Below are 24,270 nucleotides of genomic sequence, written 5' to 3'. Positions count from 1 at the left end.
CTGCCCTTGGCATCACCTATTCCCAGCATGAAGGTGCCAGGATGACTACTTTTGGTGACAACTGCATCTATAGCAGGGCATGTTGGCAGAGATGGGGGAAGACAACAAAAGAACAAGCAGAGGAGCATCTGGGTTTCTGCATTTCAAATCCAGCTCCAGCTTCTGCTGGACCACCATGTGTAACATTCTTCTTAAAATATCTATTTCTGGATTGTTCTTCCTGCTAACTTAATATAGCTTGAGTTGTAAGGGGAGAAGATAATTGTTTACTTATCTGCTTCTCCTGAGGAAAAGAGATAGAATCTCTCCAACAAATACTATATAATGAAATAATACAGTTACAATGCAAAATATTGGACCACTGAAAAAATCTTATTTTTTAGACTTCTTATTTTTCAAAATATTTTTATAGGCTAGAAAAATAAAACGGAGAATAGAAGGAACAGGGCTGAAACTGGCTGCTGGCCTTTTGCCATCAAACTTTTAACACCAAACCCTGACATTAGTTTACATGGGAATCAAACCCAGGATCTGCTACATCTGCACTCACAGGACACGAAGGGAGGATAGTCCTTGAAAGGTGTCTTCTGCAATTTCATGGATTTGATTATGCTGCAAGGAACTGCAAAGGGAAGAATCAGAAACAGAACTTTATTACCTGATTTCAAACAAAGGGTAGCTTGGTGTCTGCTAATGAATGGCTTCAGCCTTATCAGTGTGAGGTTTTACCCATTTCCCCTCCTAGACAGTCTTTCAAGTGTTTTGCACATCAGCTATGTTCATACAAACATGGAGCACTTTCCTGGCATCTCTGCCCGATCCCAATTCACAACTCATTTAATTTAGAAGAAACTTTCAAGTGTGGACTGAATAACTTTCAAGCTAAAAGTAACACTTTGTGACCCCTGAAGAGTCACACTGAAATTTAAAACAACTCTCCATTCTGCATGGAGTCTTTGGGTATATTCTAATCATTGCATTTATGTGCATATAAATACTACTATGAAATGTAGGATTAAGCTGTGTCTTTCGTTACTTTTGTGCCAAAGGAATAATTAAGCATTAGATAATTAGGGAAGGCACAAGTGGTTGAATTCTCTGTCTGGCACACTTCTCATGAGATCTCTCTCTCTGTCCTTAATTTTTGAAAATTTGGATCAAACATGAAGCAAAAACGTCTATAGAGATGTGAATTCAGAATATTAAAGAGTTTATAAAAATAAACAACACTTATTTCTACTTACATTTCCTCCAAGGTGTGGCACCCCTTAAAACTTGGGAGGTACTTTATATTGTTATAAGACAAGTCCCTTCAAAACAGAAAATGGGAGAAGGGTACTTAGTTCAACTCCTTTCTACTTGAAATATCTCATCACTTGTAACTATTAAACAGATTGGCAGAAAAATCATCCTGTTAGTACCATTCTGCTGAGAAACTGAGGGTAGTTTAGAGAAAATCACAGAGGGTACCACAAGTGTGAACTCTACCTCTTGATATACACATACCTTAATAAAAAGATTTAGGACATGTTGCCTGAATTCTGAGAGTTATAATCTAAAAAGTTTATTCATAATCTGTTTTTTCAGAATAAACTAGGTAAATTGCATGTAAAGCATACAAATTTGGTGACAATTTTGTTTAGTGTGCTGGTGATTGCTTAAGCAAAGCTAGGAAAATTCAGAATATTCTGTGAAACAATGAAGAAAAAAAAGACTAGAAACAAGCAAGCAATCTTAAAATTTCTATTTGCAAGGTAAACAGCTGTTAGAAAATAAATCCCACCTCATCATTTTTTTCTCCCCTGTTTTTCTTCTATCAAACAGAACATATTTTTTCTCCTCCCTTTTTCAGGATTTGCTTTTGTTCCACATTTTCCTGTGTGCATCCTTTGCACACATGGTTTGTTCCGATCCCCTAATGGTTTCAGTTACCAGTTTGGGCTTTTTTGCATTAATTTTGACACATCCTCACTGGTTTTTACATCTAGCCTTTGCATTGCAATATTCTTCCCAACTCTCATCTCCACTTCTTTGGTTCCTGATGCTCTCTCCTCTGTTCCTGAACACCAGAAGTCGAAGCACTGTAACTAAACTCTTCTTTAACCTCTGTCCTTAACCTCTGAACATAGCTGACTACAGTTCTGTTAACAATGAGAGCTGGCACAAAAAGTTTAAAGATTGGTCTCTGCAGCACCACCTTACATATCTCTCTAACACATGAAAAAAATGCAACATATCCCTATAAAGAGGACTCTATTTAAGCAATGTAAGGCATTACATCAAATCAAAAAAAAATCAAGAAACCACATTTCCAACTTTGGTAGAACTACTAGGATGAAAAGTTGAAAGCAACACTTTTATTTTAAATTAGATTTAAGTTTCTTTCAAAACATTCTGATGTATGAAGAGAGGCCCAATATATACTTACAAAGTTCGAAGCACCTTTTGCTCTTGGCATAAATTAACAGGAACACTGTTTATCTTAGTTCCTGTAAGAGTTCTGGGGGGAAAAAACCAACAAACCCACACATATAAATGCTTGTTTTGTTTATGACAGATAAAGGATATATAAGCATAACAAGGATATATAAGAACAGAATACTATTGGGATGCTAGATTCACCCACCAAATTTTGTTTGTTTTGGGTTTGTTTCTTTTTTTGTTTTGTTTGTTTGTTTGTTTGTTTCTGAAGACAACAATTTTTCTGTTTTTCATTTCTGGGAGAGGAGGTTAGTATCAATGGCTTTTTTCATAGGCTTTTCTTAGCTTCCCCTACTAAAAAAGAACCCACTGAGTGTCACCCAGGTATCACAGTGAGGAAAGCTGTGTTGTTACATTTACTGACAGGAAGAGAACATACATGCAATTGCTCTCCAGATCCACTAATCAGATTTCAATTACTTCCCAAGGGGCAAACCCATGAATTGATTTCTGCAAAAGGCACTTACAAGCTCTCCAGATTTACAGTTCCTGTCAAATTAGGAAACCACTGCACCATGCTGGCACCCCGAATGACCCTGGAAAAAATCCCCATGAAAATCAAGTGTGAACTACAATGAAATTGAATTGTGACATTCAGCCTTATTATCAGGTAGACATTTACACCAAGGAGACATTCTAACATTCTTACTGCTCTTAAATTTTATACTTGAATAATGTGGGAAAGGCTGTCTTTTCACTGCTTCTTATGCTACTCATTTGCTTAATGAATTAATCCTCCACAAACAAACAATTGCAATTCATCAAACTGCAAAGAGTGCTATCAATACTCATGAAAAGTGCAGCTTGTAGTTCCAAGTCTCACTCCATTCTGCTTATTCATCAGCCCCAGAAGTGGTATTTTTTAAGAGTATACATGCACTAACCTGCAAAACATTCTCACCATGTACATCCCTGCTCAAAAAAACCACCCAGGACATATTGCAGTTTGTTTAACTAAGAATCTGAGCATTTGGCCTTGGGTTATGTATCTTATGAAAGATAATTAAATAAAAAAGTCGTGGAGCATATTTGATAGAGCTTCTTAAGAAACTAGATATTCCCAACAATAACAATATTTATTAGAACTTACTGAAAAAAACCCTCTAATGTAAGAGGGAGTCAGAAAATTTATTTCTTTTGAGTCCTTAGCTGCAACATTTCATACCCATTTATTGTACAGTATTGTCAAAAAGGTACTTACAGGGAATGCAGATCTGACAGATTCTGAAATGCTGAGTTCCCCACAAAAGACAAAGGATTATCATACAAATGTCTGGGAAATGAAAAACACATTTCAGTGTTTGTTCTTACAGTCTCTGTCTGCTAAAGGCTAAAAATAGACTGATGAAAATGACTTACATCGTTCTCAGAAGGGGGTTTCCTGCAAATGCACCATCAGGAATTATGGAAATGTAGTTACTGTGAAATCCCCTAAAGATAATAGCAAAGAAAAACACTTAAACATTGGCATTTAAAACTATACTGCCAACAGATTCAACCAGTAGTCATTTTCATCATACCTACTCAATTCCCAATCCTGCCTTAACAAGGATTGCAAAAGGACTAAGTCCATCTGCAGGAATAATTTTAATGATTTCTGTCTACTGCACAGCAGCTAAACTGAAACTATTTCATTAGAAAGGAATTATTTTGACCCAACATGATGCTGTACTTTCACTTTTCCCACTCACCTCTTAAGGAGGGCACAAGGACAACATGCATCATCAATGAGCACCTGACCTGGAGACCAAAACCCTCTCCTGATTCAGATCTATGCTAATGCTTCTCCGACTTATGTAACTCCAAAATCATTTTCAACACAGGCCCTCTCCAGATGATGATTATACTTTCTTTTAATTATAGCCTCACCTAGCATAACTTAACCTAATTTAGTCTCCTGTACAATGAGTCAAGCATTCTTAAATCCTGGATTTTTTTTCCCTTTTTTATTTATAAAAAGGAGAAAGAAAACTGGTAAAAAGGGAGAATAAGTAATACTCACAACTCCTTTAGACTTGGAAGTGCTTTTATGGCTTCAGGGAACTCTACCATGTTGTTATAATTTAAATCTCTAAAAGAAATAAAGCAAGAATATTATAAAATTTTTAACAGTAGCCATGAATTGTCAAAATAATTTTTGTTTAAGACAGTCCAACAAAAGAAAAAAAGTTCTCAGAAGACCTTTAACTAGACCATAGGACCTCTGCAAAAGGGATTCCTTAGAAATGGCAAAAGCCATTTTCAGAGTTGTATTAGCTGTATCTATTTACCCAGCACGTCATTGCTCAATTGAGGGTGAGAGAGATGAAGTAAGCAGCATCTCTGGACTCCTCCCAGCTCCTCACGTTAACAGAGCTTGTCACTGGCTTGCCCTTGCCCTCCTTCATTAGTTTCACTTATTTAGCATTCCCCAAAGCATACAAAAAGGCACTGCTCAGGGCGATATCACTTATCAGACATGCCCTGAGTGAGCTGCAGGGAAATGGGAAATGTGACCCAAGCAGCTGAAAGCCAGTCCTTGCCACTGAGGCACTCAGGAGGTTCAGGATGAGGAACAGTGGAGCAACAGCCCTCTGAGACCCCCTCAGAAAGCTCCTATTGTCACACAATGGCTTTGGCAACGTATCCTATAGATGTTTAACCCTACAGGAAACCTGAGAAACAAATATGTGTCCCTTATCACTCATGGGGCCACTCAAACACTTGTGATCTGTCCACCTGGCTCAGCAGAGTGCTATGCAAAGGTACACCAGCTAGAGCAGGGCTAGGAACACTGGAATCACATCAGGCAGCATGACATCTCACCCAGGCTGGTATTGACCTGCTTCTCAAAGTTAATTCCTTTTTGGTGGGGCAGTGCACTGATACCAGCCTTCAGCTCCAAAACTTAGCTGGATCTAAGTGTCAGCGCACACATGCCTGATTTGCAAAACTTTAATCATACCAGCATGGCAACCTTGATTAAGCTGAGACTGAGACAAACACTGACCACAAGTTATTTTAGGAAACATACTTACAAGGTTTCAAGGTTGTCTAATCCATCAAAACAGTGTTTTCCTATAGTTTTTATTTTATTATTATGAAGATGTCTGAAAAACAAAACCAAAGCAAGTGAATTATTTCATATAAGTTAACAAATGAGATGATATTTCTATGAAATCAAGAGAGTTAAACAGTTTATGAAAAAAACATTGCATGGGGTGGATTACACAGAAGAGTATCTTTCATTTCCAGACAGAATATTTCATCCTCATATGGAAAAAGAATACATTGCTTGCAGTCAAAACAACCTATTTTAAATCTTTAATCACTATTCAGAAATGTGATAAAAATATAGCAAACACAGAAATCAAACATATTTTTCTTACTATTCCACAGAGATTTTTAAGATTACAAAGAGACAAGTTTTAGATAAATTTTTTTCTTCTTTTCGTATTCTGAAAGCTTTCTCTGACAACCGTTGTTTTGAAGTATTCATTATGTAATGAGATGTCAGAAATCAAATCTCACTACCCACAACCAATGTGGCTTTTTGTTTAGGAGAAAGTCTTCAGCAAACCTTCAGCAGGTTCTCTACCATACATGGTATCATCTCATGTTGGCAGTAGCCAACTGAGCTAAAACACAGCAAAATATCTATTTTCAGTGCCACCCTGGATGAACCAAAACTGTAACTGCAGAGAAAAGCCAAGTGCCCTGTGAAACACAAACACTCACAGAACAACCAGGCTGGAAAGGTTGGTGAATGCATAGTCAGGAATGTGAGTTATCCTGTTGAGAGCCAGAGTCAAGGCTTGCAGGGAGGGGAGATTGCTGAGCGGAGAGATGGGAACCTCTGTCAAGCTATTGTCATCCAGCCAGAGGTGCCTCAGCTGCAACAGCCCCTCAAAGCTGTCCTCTGGGATGGCAGTGATGTGGTTGGCATCTAAACGCCTGCAGGGGAACAAAGAATTCATTAACAAACTCACAAGCTACACAGCAGCACAGTCCAGATGAAGTCCTACTATTCATGAACATCTCTATTCAAGTTTATGTGTCTTTCACTGAAATAATTCAATACTTCAAAGTTTGAAGTTTTATTGAAAGATGCATGAAAACCCTTTTCAAGGCAAATGAAGAGCCCATAACATAAAGTTTCATAATAAACTTTTCAGACATTTTAAATAAAACATTTGAACAAACTGATGTCAAGTCATGAATTATCCCAACAAATATAACATCTCAACTACAACTGATTGCTGTCTTGGCCCTGATCTTTTCTAACATTCTCCAGAACAAAATGCAAAATAGCATATCAGCACTATTACCTACTGTACACCACTGGATTTGCCATCATACTTTTCCCCCAAATGAATGCAAATTGCAAAATTAGCTATAGTAACTGTCCTGTTTCCAGCCACAACAGGGTTAATTTTTACAGTAACTAAGGGTGGACAAGGGGACCTATCTAGGACCCAGAGGTTATTCAATATGCTGGGAAGAAGCAAAACATTCATAGTCAAGGACCTCAGTGGGTGCACAGAGCAGAGAGCACTGGGCAGGATTTGATGGCCCTCTGACCTAAAGGCTGTCTTCTCCAGGTCAGCACACAGCTGCACCATGGTAACTGCCCTGCAAACACAAGGAAAGAGGATAGAGAATAGAGGGCACAGTCTCAATCTATGGCAGGGATGGTACAGGTTGAATATTAGCAAGCAATGTTTCACCAAAAGAATAATAAAGTACTGGAATGCTCTTCCCAGGGAGGTGGTAGAATCACCATCTCTGGATGTGTTTAAAAAAAGACTGGACATGGCACTTCGTGCTATAGTCTATTGGAGGTGTTAGGGCATAGGCTGGACTTGATGTTTTTAGAGGTCTCTTCCAACCTCATTATTCTGTGATTCTGTGAAAGCACCTTGCACAGCTGGTGTGAAACAACTGCTGCACCAGCCATGGTGCAGGGACACAGAACACACACACCCTGCTCCAGTAACAGGGATGCTCATTAAGATACAAATCAGCACAGCTCTGGAATTACTTAGCACTCTCCAGTTTCTAAAGCCACGATCAGATACGCTCATGAAAGTCTAGCTAGGTTAGTTTCAGAAGTAATTTCCCCCAGCCCTTCATCCTGTCCTTCTCTGGGCAGGCAGTGTGGACCAAGTGACTTCACTGCATTTGTCCCCAGGCACAGTCACAACAGATCTGATCCCAGCACTTAAAGGACATGCAGAATTCAAAGGGAGAAGACAACCCTGACTAAGAGTTAATGCAGAAGACAAGCCTGATCGCAAATTTAACACACTTAATATTTTTCCTTAAAACAGAGGTTTGCTGTTGTGACGCATGTGGTTTGTGTGTTTCAAATTATTATGAATAAAAAGCCATCAGCTGAATTTCCATGTAATAAAAAGTCCAAAAATACACCAAATTAAGCAAAAAATATGCTACTACAAGTGGGAACTTACAAAATTGTCTGCAGTCAAAGTTCTCTCCTAAGACAAGTGAGGTGTCATTAGCTCTAAAGTTGTACATCAAAGAGTGAATTCCTCTGGTTCATACACTGAGGGCATCCCCTCATCAATTGCCCATGGTCTGACAGGTGTGTAAAATGTTCTATTTGAATGCTCTTAGGCTGCATGGAGACTAGAACATCTCAGAGAAACTTAAGTCTGATGATAATAAAGGAGGAAAACAAAGAGGCTGAGGGGAGAGAGGAAAAAAGCCTGAGGCTCTGCTTCAGGAAAAAAAAGGCAACTAGAAATGACCTGTCTTTCTTCTCTTCTCTCCTAAATTTATACAGGTCCCTGAAGATCAAAGAATTATTTCCCAATGGAATAAACATATCCAAGTCTTCTAATTTCTTCCTACCCCACCCCTCCCCTCCCTTTTTTCCTGAGGTTTTTTGTTCTTTTTTTTTGTTGTTGTTGTTGTTGTTGGAGGAAGGGGTTGGTTTGGGTCTTTTTAAGAGAAGAAGCATACTCAAGAGACAAGCCTCAATCATTGTCCCTACTCATCTAGTCCCTCTGTACTTCCACTAGCACCTTGCTAAATCCCATTTATTCTAGGAGACTTCGGAAAACAAAAGCACACAAGAAAGCCTCCCGTCCTGCTCCTCCTCTCCCAGCCTTAAAAGAGGAGGGGAACAGAGGAAGGATGGACACACACAGTGAGGAGCTGAGCTCACCCAGGGAGAACAGAGACAGTCATGGAGATGATGTCTCACCCCGAGTTTTCAGCTGGCTTTGCCAAACCCTCTGTCCCCCAGAACAGAAGATCGAGTACCCAAGTACCCCACTTTCAACTGATGACTCTCCACAGCCATCCCAGCTGTTGCAGTTATTTTCTACAGCCCACAGCAGCAAAGATGAAGGGGGAAAGAACATCACCATCCACCATTGACATTACCGGGGGGTGTGGAAAGTGAAAAAGGTATTTTTAAGTTATTTGGCCTCATCCACAATTTTTTGTGTTCCTTCATTTCCACGACGAGCCTAATATGCAATGGTTGTTTTTCTTTCTCTTCCAAACAGTCAAAGCTTATCCACATGATACTGAATGCACAGCTGAAATACTCCTATTTAGTGTGAAATGCCCATAACAAAACACTTAGTGAAATAACTGAAAAGCAAACCTAAAATATTTGGCAACCTTCACAAAACATTAACAATTAAGAACCACAACTTTTCTTTAACGGGCATATTTCCTAGCTCCAATAATTAACAAAGTAATATTCTTTGCTTGGACTGGACTTTGTACAAAGACTGTCTTTTTCCATTACATTGTTAAAGATACAAGTACATTCTTCAAATTAGACCTTAATCTTTCAAAAGCTACTTCAATTCCAGATTTCTTATAGAGACACTGGCTTGTGAGAGACCTTTACATTTTAGTCTGTAAATTAAGAATTCAGTTGTGGAGCTGTCATCTTCACTTTCATTCCTCTCATGTTCCCTCCTCACACAAGCACCAAGTCCAGAAGAAGAAAAGAGCAGAAGGATGATAGAAACCTAAACATTCAGCAGCTCTTCCATCAGTATTTGATATATTGTTAAAACACGACATAACAGGCACTTCAAACAATTGACTTTGCTTTAAGGAAACCAGAACTAGTAAGAATGCCTACCCCAATTCAAACAAATAGAAGTTCCAAATGTAACACACACATATAAATGAAATTTTACACACAAATGTACACACACTGCTTAGGGCAACTGCCCTACAGCCTGCATCCCCCATAGGTACACCTGAGAGGGCTCCAGGACCAGCCTCACCAGCTCTCCTCTGTGACCACAGGCAGTCTTCCAGGCTTCAGCAACTAGGAAATTTTAACAGCCTTGTACTAATAGCCTCATTAACAGCCTTGTACAGCAGAAGTTTACTGCTGATGTTAATAAAAGGCAAATCATTTCCAGCTCTTGTGTTAAACAACTTCTGCTCAATAGCAATCATTAAAGAATATTGCTCTTTAAAGAGCTCCTTCAAAAACCACAAAGAAATCACTCCAATAACAGTGGGGAAGGTTTTTTGTCGGGAAGTTGAGTGCCGATAATGCTGGTACCTGGGAAATCCTGCTGCAGGGGGAGGCAGTGACCCATGTTAGCAGAGGCACTTCAGAACGCTCCAGAGTTTGCTCACAGCATCAAGCAGTGGCTCTCTGAGCACTGAGTGTTGAGAACATCAACACAAGGATTTGCTTGATTCAAAGACAAATTTACAGCAGCCCTCTGAAACTAGTGATACATGCTGAAGCTGTTCCCATCACTGGTACTGATGGGCCAGCACATCTGTTTCTCCACATCTGTTTACATGGTACCAGTCAAAGGTCACACTTTGCTGTAAAGTCCCCACAGAGGATTCAGCTAATTTTGCCTACATGCCATTTAACTTTCACCATCACACTTACGTTTCTGATCATTCAAATTCTAAATAATTCCCTGATTTTATTTAAACTTAGCAATTCCTTAAGCAAGCCTAGACAGTTAAAAAAAAAAAAAAAACCAAACTAGAATAATGCCAGAAATCCCTGAAGTTCACAAAAAACCCCACAACCCTTTTCAAGAAAACCAGAACACCTTCTAAAGGAAAAAATGGCATAGAAAAATAAGTGAAGTTTACAAAGCAATATGTTTAAAGATTTTTCAGCACAATCAGATATGCTCAGAAGAGCTCTGGTACATTCTTAACTCTAAACATTCAAGGAACAAAAACATATTCAGTACATTTAAGTCTGTATTGGTTTTGCAGGTTAAAGAGACAATGTATCAATTTCTTCCATTCTCATTCTGATTCATCCCATATCTTAACACAGACTAAATCTGAGGGCTGATACCCTTTCACCTCTTAGTAACAACAAAGCAGGAAGCTAGAAAACCTCTGAAGACAAACCATTGAAAGGTGCTCAGCTGAAAAGACACCTGCCACAGTAAGGGGTGTATGCCACATATAACACCATTTAAAGCTTCTAAACTTCATCTAGTCATTGCTGTTGACGAACACATTCCACAGCCTCCCAGATACCACTGTCCCTACAGACATGGCCTGTCCTTCCAAACTATAATCCAGAATCACAAAATTATCAACTAGAGCCCTAAAGCACCAGTTTCTTTAAGAAGAAGATAGCAGAATTAGAACAGAACTATGTATTTTTTGATATAAGATTATATTTGCATTGTTCTCTCCAAATTCAGGAATCCTCCCTTCTGTAGCATTTTGTGTTTATGGTTTATGTTACTGAAATTGTCAGCAACATGAACTATGGCTTAAAATCGGGCAGTTTCACTACCAGCAGAATGTTTCTAGATTTGACTTTTTAAATAAGGACAGATATTAACTTGATCTGTATAAGGAACCCTTCCTAAAATACAAAAAAGCTAGAAATTCAAGCCTGCAGCTGATATGTGCTATAGCATATATTTTAAATGTGTCTGAATTTATTTATAATAATTTAAATTTATATTAATTTATAATCAGACATATTTTAAATGTGTCTGAATTTATTTATAATAATTTAAATTTATATTAATTTATAATCAGACATATTCAAAATTAACTTATAATCAGAAATTTTTCAGTCCTCTTGATATTTTTAAATATGACTGAAATATGCCTCCATTCTCTGTCCCCATGCTTTTACCATACATTTTACCCTGCAAAGCATGATTCTGCTCTTATTCCTTTCAGTTCTACATTAGGACCCACCTAGGCCTAGATGACTGCCACTCCCAGAAAACATTATCCCATGCCAGTTCAGCACATTCATGCCTCCTGCCTTCTCCTGCCTCAAGGCTGCTCCAGCCTCCTAAGACAGGGAAGCAGACTGAAGAACTGGTTATGGTCCTGCTGAACAGATCAGGCTGTTTGGGGAGCCAGAAGTTCCAGCAGGGAGTTCAGAAATGCCTGCTGACCACAGGCATGGAGACGCTCACAGTGCTGTGGTGGTGTTCACAGGGGTCCCAGGACAAGGGAAGAGATGAGAATCTTGACTCCATGTTTCAGAAGGCTGATTTATTATTTTATGATATATATTATATTAAAAGACAATTATATACTAAAACTATACTAAAAGAATAGAAAAAAGGATTTCATCAGAAGGCTAGCAAGGGAAAGAAAGGAATACAATGATAATAAAATCTTGTGACTGACCGGGGAGTGTGAGACAGCTGGACTGTGATTGGCCATTAATTAGAAACAACCACATCAGACCAATCAAAGATGCACCTGTTGCATTCCACAGCAGCAGATAATTATTGTTTTTCTTTTCCTCTGAGGCTTCTCAGCTTCTCAGGAGAAAAATCCTGGTAAAGAGATTTTTCAGAAAATATCATGGCGACACCGTGCAGCTCCGGTGAGCACCCACCCAGCAGGAGAGGCAGGAGCTATCACAGCTCTGTATCACTCTGGCAGGATCCCAAATCCCACAGTTTGGCAATCTGGCAGAACTGCTAAGCTGCAGTGCTTTGAACTGCTGCTGCAGAATGCTCAAGTATTACCTGCATGTGGACAAGTATGCACATGTAATGGGACTACAGTTACAATCAATCATACCTAATACACCAGCAGATATTGACAGGCCTGCAGAAGACTCCTGGGTTTGATGGCAAATGCACAGTGGCAACTAGTTTTGTGGGTTTTTTATTCAAGTGGAATAAAGCTTTCCTTTGTAAAGCATCTGAAACTCTTTGTTTAAATAGTGTAATTCCAGTATTTGTCACACACTGGGGACAGTACCAGAATATTCCTACTAGTCCTACGTAGCTGGGTTTCTGTGGTCAGTCAGAGCAGCCCTAAAGATTGCTGCAGTTTACATTCCCATTTTACAAATCCCCAGATTCTGGGTCAAAGTTCAGAATCAATACAAAATAAATCATCACAGTCAAATATGCCAAGGCACTTAGAGGAGAGACTTTCCTCAATGGCTTCCTGGTGGTTCCCAGGAAGAAGCTCCACCACTGTGCTGCTGCACCTCCTGCTCTCTGTGTGATCCTGGGACTGCCCACGAACCTCCCCAACAGCACCTCCAGACCTAAAACACAAGGTACTTCATGGCCTCATAGTAACAAAAACATGCTGTTGATGCTTTGCAGTAACCAAAATGAACCAAGACTATTGTTTACATTTGTGAAGCTCTTTGTCAGGTTGTTTTGCTACTGAAAGAGGCACAAGCTGGACAAGCAGTGGCTTCTCCCTCGGTAGAGCTGTCCCACAGCCACACCTATCACAGCATCCTGCAGTGTGAGCACACATCCTGCCAGATAAACTTTTCTGGGGTGCTACACAGCAAGCTTCCACTCAGTACAACTCCTTAATTTTGCTAAATTTCACCTCCATATAAAGAACCCTATTCTAACTCTCTTTTGGAGGCCAGAGATGGGAAAAAATACTCAATACAAACAGAAAATAAAGAGTTGCCATTCAGTATTCTGAACCAGGCTGGCTACTCACCAGCTGTAATATAAAGACTACAGAGCATGAAGCCCCTATAACCATCTTCTTTATTTCCAACCAGGTATGTTTAATGAGTCTGTTAATACATACCACATTGTGGCAACTGCCTTCCTATGACACTAAAAAATGAAGCACATTAAGACAGAAAGCACTTGTAAAGGTGTTTAAAATGAAATTATTATCAATATACTATAAAAGTTTTGAGGAAGTAATTTGTGCCTTTGCCAAGAAAAATACCCCTGGAACCATACTTCAGAGCAAACTGGGAAACTGCCAAAAGAGGGACAGTTAAGTGATGTTTAAACTTCAGGTTTGGGATGGAGATCATATAGAAGAGTAGAAGCAGGTTTTTCTAACATACTCTGCAACGAATTATTTGTTTTAGAAGAAGCTTGCAGCAAGTTGGGAGTTTTGAATTAACAAAAAATTCTTTAGAGAGAGGAATAAATCACTTTTTTTCCTTTTTCTTTATACAATAAAGCAGGATGCTGACACTTATGTTTCCATGTTCAGACACAAAATTCAAAGGACCACCCTTACATTCCTTTGCCAGAAGGTGCTATCTGCATTACTATGGATAATCAGTGTAATTATGGGGATTATATGCATAATCAGTGTAATTATGCATGAATAATGCTAACAAAGTTTTCCTGAAATTCATTAAAATCACAGAAATGCATTCTGGTGAAGTAAACAAATTGCATAGAAAAAATGCTTTTGATTTCTCACTACACTTGTCTCAAAAGCCAATTTATTCTCAAATTCCTGCCCATTTCTAACAAATTACAAACCAAAGGCTAAGTCACATCAGTGGGTGGAAAAAAAAAGCCTAAGATAAAATCCTCCTGAGCTCCAGATGAGCTCAGTTGGTTAGAGCGTGGTGCTGATAGCACCAAGGTCATGGCTCCAATCCCTGTGTAAGTCATTTATTCAGTAATTCAATTCCCTGAGCATTCACTAGAGTGCTGGATGCAGTTATCCTTCCAGCTCACAACTGTCTGTGACTCTGACACCAGTAACTTCCAGACTGGACTTGCCCACCATATTTCCAGCTGGTTATCTGGAAATCTCAATTTGCCTTTCCTCAGAAAAAGAAGTAACAAGCAGCTTGCTACTACTTACTAACCTAATTTCCTCCTTTTTCACCACCCTAAAAATTGGTATATTTTATCATTTGCCCTTGAACAATGAAGCTCCTAGAAAGGGAAATCTCACTACATTTTAAACTGTTACTTTTATATCTTAATTGTAAGGATGTTTTGGTCAAGTGATTATAATGATTACAATCTTACATAATCATAATTTTTTCAAAACTAAAATGTTTGCTTTTTTAAAAATAGCTCTAACATAGTCATCTTTCCAAGAATATTAAAAATAATGATTTTTAAAATATATATATAATTACTTAATTTATACATTCATTATTTTTCTCTTAAATTTTGTTCCTTCCCTTTTGCACATAAAATTATCACCTCCAGCAACTAGAGATTTAATATTTTAAACTTTAATTAGAGAACAAACATTACTGTAAATATGTATAGAAAAAAGAACGTTCACTGAAAATTAAATGGATGATTTGTAGACAAACATTTTTACTAAAGCAGTTTCTCTTTTTGGCATCAAAGAAATGCTGGAAGCCAAGAAGAAGTTTTTGTTTTGTTTTAAATTATTACTAAAGCTTTATTCTTATCATGTAATTTTAAGGGCTTTTATTACAATGCATAGTGTTTGCACCAAGACCAAGGTATTTTCTCTTCCAGGCACAAACTAAAACAAGAGTGAACTGTGGACACTGAACTCCCTCCTTACTGGAATTTCAAAGCAGCTGCAACAAGCAGGGCCAAGATCCAAGATTAGGGAATGCAGAAAAGCACCTTTGCTAAAGTTGTGCAATAGTTTGCAAATCTATTTTGAAAAACTGATTTTTTTTCTTTTCAAAAATCCATAATCTGAAAGAAACAGGGTCTTGGGCCAGAAAGCTGAACTTTGGCACAGAGAGAACAGATAATTTACACTCTACCCCTCCCTCTCTCTCTGGAGGTAAGTGGGAAGGAGGAAATATTTTGCAGCCCCTCCCACCTCCTCCTCCTCACAGTGATAGGTATCTACCATTTAGAGAGCTGTAACTAACTATTAGGGTCTGATTAAGATGCTTTATAAATCATAATAAGCCATGAGATAGGATAAGCACATATGAAATACCTCATGTGCAACTGGCAATCAAGGCTGAGGTATTCATAACTGTCTGTGAGATTTCAATACCTTCCTGTAAAACCAATACTCTGCATGTCTCAAGTCATTCTTCCCAGAAATCCCTTTTCCTGCTCTGGATACAACAGGCTTGGGCATCATTCATTTTTGCACAACATTTAAGAATTGCTCAAATATCTTAGGATGTGCAAGAGGGTTTAGAGTTTAAATACACCACTACTGCATTCACACAGCAATCTTGTACCTGGTGATGGAGTTTTGCAAGAGTTTGCATTTGGGTCACTCCACCAAAGATGACAAATAAAATTCCTCATGAATTTTAATTGTGAAACTTTGTTCCAGTTGCAATTGCACTTTCAGAAACTCCAGGTACATTATGACACATACATTATTATAGTTCATAACTCTACAGAATGAAGCAAAGGTGACAGAGTGACTGAAAGTGGAACTTGGAGAGCAATCCCAACCCAAAAGCAAAGTAAGGCAACTTACAAGGACTGCAAGCCACTCAATCCTCTGATGGCCTCGTTAGGTACAGTCTTCAGCTGATTGTTCTGGAGGGTTCTGTAAAAATCTACTGTGTTAATAAAGTAGAATTGGACAATCATCTTTATCAAAGCTAGAGATAACAGAAAAGCCCATAGTCCTGTTATGGTTTCCCAGATTTCTAATGTATGTAAATGCATATAGAATTCTCAAGACCAGATGCCCAAAGGCAACAGTGAAACAATGGTCTATTTCAGTTTTATTTACAACTCGTTCATTAACAGCATTAATTTGCAGAAAAGAAGCTGTGACACAATATGCTGAGATTCCCTTGGGAACTCACTGAAGAGGTTAAACAACTTAACACTAGGACAAATTTGCTACAAGAGATGATATGTTATTTTTTTCTTGTGGAATTATCTTACATATGCTAGAAAATTCACAAACCTCCAATTTTTCCCGAAGTTGCATCAATACACAACGCATCAACATCCGAATTTATGAAGTGTGCTCACAACAAAGCACCACTGGGCCAAGCTGAATTAAGCTATACTGTTGTGGGTTTCTTCAAAATTCTCTTCTAGGTCAATGTATGTCATGTGAGCTCTTTTATAAAGAGAATGTAAATGACCTTGTAAAATCTTACTCAGTTTTGGTGCATACTGGGGTAAAAATTCAAGTCACAGTTTTTAATTAAGACCCACGTCCCACATTTTCCAAGAACTGCTAGAATTTCAGGCACCTCCAGAGTTAGTATTGCAATGGATATGTCTTCAAGAGTTTTGACACTTGGCATTCAATTTACAGCATATTTTATTAAATAGTACTGCAAATGGGCAGCTCCCTAATCTGTACCCTGGAAATAGTGTCTGTGGTTTTTTAATCTAAAACCTCAAGGTCTATTTTTTTTTTAAATATCTCTTTAATTAACTACCTATTACCCTGCTAGCATTTGGAAGTATTTACATCATCAGAAATGCTGCAGTTTTCAAATAGTTTTTTAAAACCCTAAACAACAGAAAGCTTTTTTTATCCTTAGCTATGGAAAAACAACTGTCATAAAAATTCTTATTTCAGAAGGAAAAAACAAAAGATTTTTTTTAATAGAAAGCCATTTTCACTTAGAGAAGCAGCAAGCTACAGCAATTTTTTCTATTGCCAGTAGGGAATAAGTCAAAAAATGTATTAAACCTCTAAGTATAATACCACCTGATAATGTCAGGTACCTGACAGAGTATGCTGAAGGTGTGAGAACAAAAGCTCACATGTCCTTTTCAGGATTTTTTCCTCTGATTCTTCTGCTACAAGATATACTTCAGAAACAAATAAGTGTTCTAATAAAATACAGTAATTATAGTTTAGTCAAGTTCATCACTGTCATCTTATCTAGACCACATCCAGCATGCTTTGCAAAGAAAAAGTAGGAGAGCTCCACTTTAGGGCAGAGGGCAAAAAAATTTCCTCCAGCCTACCAGTAAACAGTCTGGCTATGCACTAGAAAGCATAGAGCAAGCTATGAAGCTCTAAAACCCAATTACTTACAGAACTTTGAGTTCTTTCAACCCGGACAAGGCCTTTGGATGGATAAAAGTAAGGTCATTGCCAGCCAGTCGCCTGGAAAAAATTGCAATAATAATTTCAGTCACAAAATACAGTACTTCTACAACCATCTAACAAGGAAAATCACTGCAACATCAAATCTTGCAAGCAATTATGCATTTTGCATTCAATTACTCTACATTCACAATCTTTCAAGTTTGTAACAGTTATTTTTCTTACAGCACATTTTTAACAATGAGGTTGCAATACTCAGCCTTGTGGATATTCTTTTGCAAATGTGCTAGAAAAAGCACATCTTGTTGAGCCTTCTTATGGTACTAGGTTTGAAAGTGCATTTACCAACATAATCCTCTGGCTTTCAGCATTGCTCCACTGAAACAGGCTTTGGTACCCATGTATTTTTAATCTATATAGCAGTTTCTAAAGAAAGTATGAAGTTAAGTAAAACCAGATGCTAGATGCTACAGCAAAGCAGCAGAAGTCTCTATGAAAATCCCAAATATGAAAACAATATTCACAAGCAAGTGGTATGTTCACCCAGTGCTGACAATTGACAGGACACCTGCTGATATGACCAAGACATAATATTGGCAATATTTCATCTTTTTGGTCAGCTATTTGGAGGAACTTTTGAAGAAAGGAAACTCTTTTGGGCCAGGGAGAAATGGAACAGGATTCTGGGGCATATACTCTCAAAATGTGGCAGGTTTCAAAACTGGACTGCTAGACATTAACACAAAACAAATTATGAAGATCAATGTGATATTAAAAGTAATCAAGAGGGGAGATGCTGCAGAATACAAAGCAGGAAAACAGAAGCAGCAGCCAAACAGCTCGTTCCCCCTTCCCCCACTCCTTTTCTTTCTCCAACCTTTTACCTCTCCCCTGCCCCACAGATCTGTGCAGCCCAGCCTTGGTTCAGCTGCTAATAGCTGTATTTCATCAAGGGTAAAGACAATAATGCAAAACACCTGGTAATCCATAACTGACAAAAGATGCAAAAGTTTCAGCCAAAGTATTTGGTTTTAGACTTGGGTTTCATATCCCAGCTTAGCAAAAGCAATGCTGGACAAAGTTGTGCAATGAAATCACCCATGGAAATACTATGTACAATCCAATAAGTGTTAATAATTAAAAAACAATCAACGTGCTTTAACAAAGGTTACAGAATATCACAACCCATCCCTGCTGTTACAAGGCACTGTGAAGCAAGCCAGACACAGCAAAGGGAAAATATTATTTCAAAGAGGCAAACAAAGGAAATAACAGGAGTAACACCTAAAGGATAAGCTTGCCAGAACATAGCAATGTTATTACATTTTTATCTCCTTCTCTAACTACATTAAAGAGATTACCAAAGCACTTAATGCTTACATAAATCTGCCTGCAACAGAATTAGCGACTTAATAAAATGCTGCCTGATAGAGAGGATGCTAGTTATCTTTATTAAATCCATTTCTCAAATGCAGATGGTTATATTTATAAACCAAGGGAGAAAAGGACAAGAACACCTTCATGAACAAGAAGGTGACAGCAGAAGATCCTACTTGTTCTTAGAAAACTGTGTTACTCTTGCTTGCTAAGGTGGATTTTGTGTTCTAGTCCTGGTATTTTCACACATCCCCCAACTGCTATTGTTCTGACATCACTACAAGCATGTTAAACCCACCCCCCCCATCTGCTGACTGCTGACAAAAGTTGGTCTGCATGCTTGAGTATAATCAAAGAGCTCTGAAACTAGAAGGAAATTAAGACTCTATGTATGCTTATTCTTGAAATCTCCTGTCTACAAGCAACCTCAGAATTTCAGAGCTGGGACATGATTTTTCAAATACTTCGAATTTTTTACATTAATGAAAATTTCCAGATGGCAACTAAACAGTCCGCTAAAATTCATTTTGTTGTCAGTAACTGTCCAAATCAACTTGATTAACTTTATCTGGGGGGATGTGGAGGGAGGTTTGCAATCTTTCATGTCTTTCCTTCTAATAATTTATTTACAACTTCACTAGAAACAGAAAGAAGTACTGATGAAACATGCCGGGTCTCTACAGCAGAGCCAGTAATCTGCAAAACATGTTTCTGTTAAAATGTGTTTGAAACAGCATGACACAAATCCTTAAATCAAACAAAATTCAACTGAGGCTGTTGCACCTCGTCATTTTGCATGCAAACACTACTATGATTACATATTACACAACTAAAGGAGTGGCAGCCCTGGTAAATGTGTCAGGCAGCTTTGGCTGCACCTCTGCCAAGGCTCCCCAATAATCTGCTCTGTGTCTCTGTGTCAGGCTTGTCAGGCATCTGCTCCCTCTCCCAAAGAGACTGGAGATTGTTACTTTAGCTTTAAAAAAGCTGAACTAAGTACAGTTCAATAGTCTCCCTCAACCTGAATGGCACTAACAACAACCTAGAGAGCACTGGAAACAAATGACAGCTGAGCCAGAGCAAGACTTGTGTGACTTCAAATAGCAGGACTCTGCTTTCCTCAAGGCAGCTCCTGCTTCTTCAGCCTCAAGGCAGCTCCTGCTTCCTCAGCCTCAAGGCAGCTCCTGCTTCCTCAGCCTCAAGGCAGCTCCTGCTTCTTCAGCCTCAAGGCAGCTCCTGCTTCTTCAGCCTTTTTCCAACCAACCAACAGAAAAACCCCAACCTTTGTGATCAATTACATTTCCATTTCTCCACTATCTGGCAGTGTTCCAGGCTTTTCTCATCAGTTTGCCAAAAACACATTTATCATTCATATCCTAGCCTTGGGGAGCTGCTCATGAGGAGGTTCCAAGTGCAGCTCTCAAGCACGCAAAGATCAGTATATCACACACTGCTCTCAACACATTTCCCTTGCAGCAGCTGGAAGGATGGAAATGCTTCTCTTTACACAACCAGGTTCATTTTAAAGAGAGAACTGAAAAATAAACAGCACACAGTATAGCACACATACATCATTATAAATTGTCATTGAAATAATCCAGTCAGGCTTTCCATGTTATGTTCTTTCAACAAGTCTTAAAAATATTTATAATTAAATAATTTAAAAGCATCCCTGTTTCTCTCTCTCTCACACACATGGTAAATGGGCAAAGGGAAATCACAGTTTTACCAAGGCCAAAACTCTAGCACAACAGAAAAGACACAACTTCCATCTCCTTGCAGCAAAACTCACTATCCTTCTCTAGAGCAGCCCTGGAAATTCCTGCTCTACGGTGGGACAATTTCACATTGTCACAAAGCAGCACCTTAAGGCAGCCCCACATTTACACTATCAAGGGCTGAGTGCCTATCCTTCCCCTCATTCTGAGCGGAAATGGTTACAGGTATCTAGTCTGAAATCCACCTGCTGCCACTGAACCACGGTACATCACCATTACCTGGAGCTCTTTCTCTGAAAGGCAGCAGTCTGCAAAACAGATTCACCCACAAAGACAGTAAAAAACTGAATTAAATAGACAAGTGTAAAGTGCCCTGCCATGCTATAAGGCCACAAAAAACTTTGCTATCTCTTATCTCTCAAGGCACAGACACAGCAGCAGGCATCATCTGAAGTATACATGTGTATCACACTGACCATGAGTTTCTCTGCTAACTCTATCCTGACTCTCCTTGTTTGGAGACTCTGCCAAGGATGGCAGCTATTATTATTATTATTATTAATTCTAGCTGGAATTAGTGCATCTGAGTTAAACCTTAGAGGTTTCTCCAGTGGCCACAGTAGGTATCTTTCTTGTAACTGCTTAGCATGGAATGTTGTAGTCTTCTATTTTTACTTTAAAAATAAATATTGAGTGTTTTAACGGTAAATCTCAACAAATTCAAATTTACAGATTCAATTTTTCAGCATAGCAGGAAAACAGAACATAACACACAGAGAACAAAATCCTTCTGCCAGCCTGTCATAGAGAGGTGAGTAATATCCTTTAATCATTATTTTAGTGACCCAGTAAATAATCTCCAGATGTAGAGGACACCTTGTTATTACATATATCAGGATGCAATGTAGCTGAAGACTAGCCTTTCATGGTGTCTCATTCCCAGAGCACACACCAAGCCTGGGTTCTTGCACTGAGCTGCAGCTAATATGGTTTTCTCTCCTTTGGGAAATTAAAACTTTGCAATTATGAGTCTGTCAACCCAGCTGCATGTTAACCAAGCCAAGTTAATCACTGGTGTGGCTCCAGAAGTCAGGGAGGGTGTTCCAAGGATACATTTTTGCCTGTAACAATTAAAAGCATCGCTCTTATTATGACAGGACGCAATAAAATCTCTTGGAAACCTCTGTGCTTGTCTTGCATCCCAGATGGCAGTGAACCCTAGGATACTTGAGCAAAGAGTTTCATCTCCTTCCATCCTTCTGAAGGTCTTATGCTCATACAGTAAATGTTTTTGCTGTGGATTTTGAGTTAGTTTTCTTTTCCTCTTGGTAGTATGCTCCTAACCTTTTGTCTCTCTTGTCTCTGAGAAAAATTTAATGGCTACACAGAACAAATTCAAAGAGCGACACAGACTGCAACCCTGACATGTCATAATAAAATATCTGATTTACTATTTTTACTTCTACATTAGCTCATTTGTGGTAAGAGCCAAGACTCCTATTTCAAGGTTTAGTCAAGCCTGAGCCCTCCATACCCATCATTGTTCTTCTGCTTGGCCAACATCTACTTTTAGCTATCCAACTTCTACCTACCTATTTTCATCCCATTGGAAAATATTGCACTGCTTCTCCACCTGTACTTTCACAAACTCTACTTTTTGTGCTGTCTTACATTAAACTATTCTGTTATCTTTACATGCCTTCCACTTTTTCTGGGTTCTCTGTGTTTTCCAAATACAAACTTGAATTTTACTTTAAGTTCTTCCTCAAAAGAAGTCACCTTTGGAAATGCCTCTTGGATAACTTAATCCAGGATACCCAGCAAGTGTTTCCTCAAATCCGAAAGAGCTTCAGTTTCCATCTGTGCCAAAATAGCAGCCACTTTGGAACAGAATTCTGTTTTTCTCAACAGATGATGCCTATTTATGTGCTACAATTTATTAATCAAGGTTGAAAGCTCTACAGGAGAGGTACAGTCATTTGCAGGAAAATACAGGGCTTTGCTGCATGCCTTGTGCAGGGGTAGGTGCCCTGCCTGGTGAGGGCACATGCCTCTGCAGACAGCTTCTACCCAGATGGGCAGCTGCAGAAAGGAGGAGCTGGGAAATGGAATCTGGGTCTCCAGACTAAACCTGGCTTTGCTTATCTGGGAGTAGCAAACGGCCCCTTGGGGACTTGTGTCAGCTGGAGCCTGCTGCATTGCTGGGAAGCCAATCTATTACCTCCAGGTTACTCCACATTCCTCCACACCAATTTAACAGAACTGAATGGATACTTTACTTCCCTGCTGCTAACAGAAAATGCATTTGTCTCCTCCTTTTCTTGCAGCATTTTTAGTATTACACAACCTCCACCATTATTTATAAAATTGTGACTACTACACCAAGACACATCATGACTGAAGAAAGAGAACTCTAACGACCACAGCACTGAAACTGCACCAACTCCACTTCTTGTCATGATCCCTCCCTTTCCAGTGTTTACAGCTTTCTCAAAGTTATACTGAGCTTTAAGATAATTGCTTGTTTTCAAAATGCATTTTGGTCTAAAAAGCTAAAATATCTAAGTAAATGAGACTGATGAAAAAGTCTGAAGCTCATTCGTAAGTTCTACGGTTAAACTGTCAGCAAGAGTCACCAGCATGGATCAGAAGATAAAATACGCTCTATGGTAATGCTTTTCATGGACTATCAAAAACAGGAAAATAAATTGCAATTGATTTTCAGGAAAGCAAGCATTTACAACCATGCAAAATATGCTCTACCCTTTCATTTTCAAGCAGTATCTGTATTTGGGCAAGACCTCAAACTAGAACCCCCAAACTGCAACACATGCACCAAAAGAAATAATATAACACCAGACAATTCTTAGGCACTACAAGTTGTTGAAACAAGAGGTCTTTGTAATCTCAACTAGTGTTCTGAAGCAAAAAACCTCAGAAATTTGCATAAATTTTTTAACATGGACATATTTGTTGCAAATATAAGCAACAATACCATGGTATCTAGAAAACTGGTTAACACCTAGTGTGCAGCAGAAATGCTGAGCTGTTGCAGAAACCAATTTTGTTACCTCTCACCTCCAAAGCAAAATGCAGAATATATTTTATAAAATACATTCTCCTCTTCCTATTTGCCTTTGCATATCTTGTACTATGCTGTGGTAACTTTGCTTTACCATAGGCCAGATAGACCTTTCTCTTGATAGCCATCTCAACACTCAGGTAATAATGCATTTCACTTACCTAGTCTGCACAGCAGAGACAGAGATGAAAGCCACCAAGTTTGGTTTTGATCAACTGGGATGCAACAACTCCATTAACTACAGATTTGTGATTTTAGCTATCCAGATGTTAAGAAGGTTTCCAAGATCATGAAATATGTTAATGGTCAGACAAGAGAGAGTGAAAAAGCTGCTGCTGATATAGCAAATCCTCAAAGTTGCTTTGGTCTGTTCATACAGCCTTGTCTCTTGTCCTGGCATTGATTGGCTATCCAGGCATGGGATCTTTGAAT

The 24,270-nt window shown here is 38.7% G+C and overlaps 1 protein-coding gene across 5 annotated transcripts in view; it reads right to left on the bottom strand.

Moving 5' to 3' along the window:
- The window catches only part of LGR4 (leucine rich repeat containing G protein-coupled receptor 4), a 102,574-nt gene that overhangs the window by 36,192 nt on the left and 42,112 nt on the right, over positions 1–24,270 (bottom strand). For all 5 annotated transcript variants that reach the window (XM_059848388.1, XM_059848385.1, XM_059848384.1 and 2 more), the window contains exons 3-13: positions 17,650–17,721; positions 16,114–16,185; positions 6,199–6,414; positions 5,499–5,570; positions 4,484–4,552; positions 3,841–3,912; positions 3,683–3,754; positions 2,949–3,017; positions 2,429–2,500; positions 1,245–1,310; positions 551–622 (exon numbers count right to left, since the gene is read on the bottom strand). In XM_059848388.1, coding sequence (XP_059704371.1) covers positions 551–622; positions 1,245–1,310; positions 2,429–2,500; positions 2,949–3,017; positions 3,683–3,754; positions 3,841–3,912; positions 4,484–4,552; positions 5,499–5,570; positions 6,199–6,414; positions 16,114–16,185; positions 17,650–17,721 — 924 coding nt within the window. The remainder of the gene's footprint in view (positions 1–550; positions 623–1,244; positions 1,311–2,428; positions 2,501–2,948; positions 3,018–3,682; positions 3,755–3,840; positions 3,913–4,483; positions 4,553–5,498; positions 5,571–6,198; positions 6,415–16,113; positions 16,186–17,649; positions 17,722–24,270) is intronic.

The sequence above is a fragment of the Haemorhous mexicanus genome, chromosome 6 (genome assembly GCF_027477595.1).
Source record: "Haemorhous mexicanus isolate bHaeMex1 chromosome 6, bHaeMex1.pri, whole genome shotgun sequence".
Taxonomy (NCBI): domain Eukaryota; kingdom Metazoa; phylum Chordata; class Aves; order Passeriformes; family Fringillidae; genus Haemorhous; species Haemorhous mexicanus.
The sequence above is the reverse complement of the archived record's forward strand: the minus strand, read 5'-3'. Positions and strand labels throughout refer to the sequence as shown.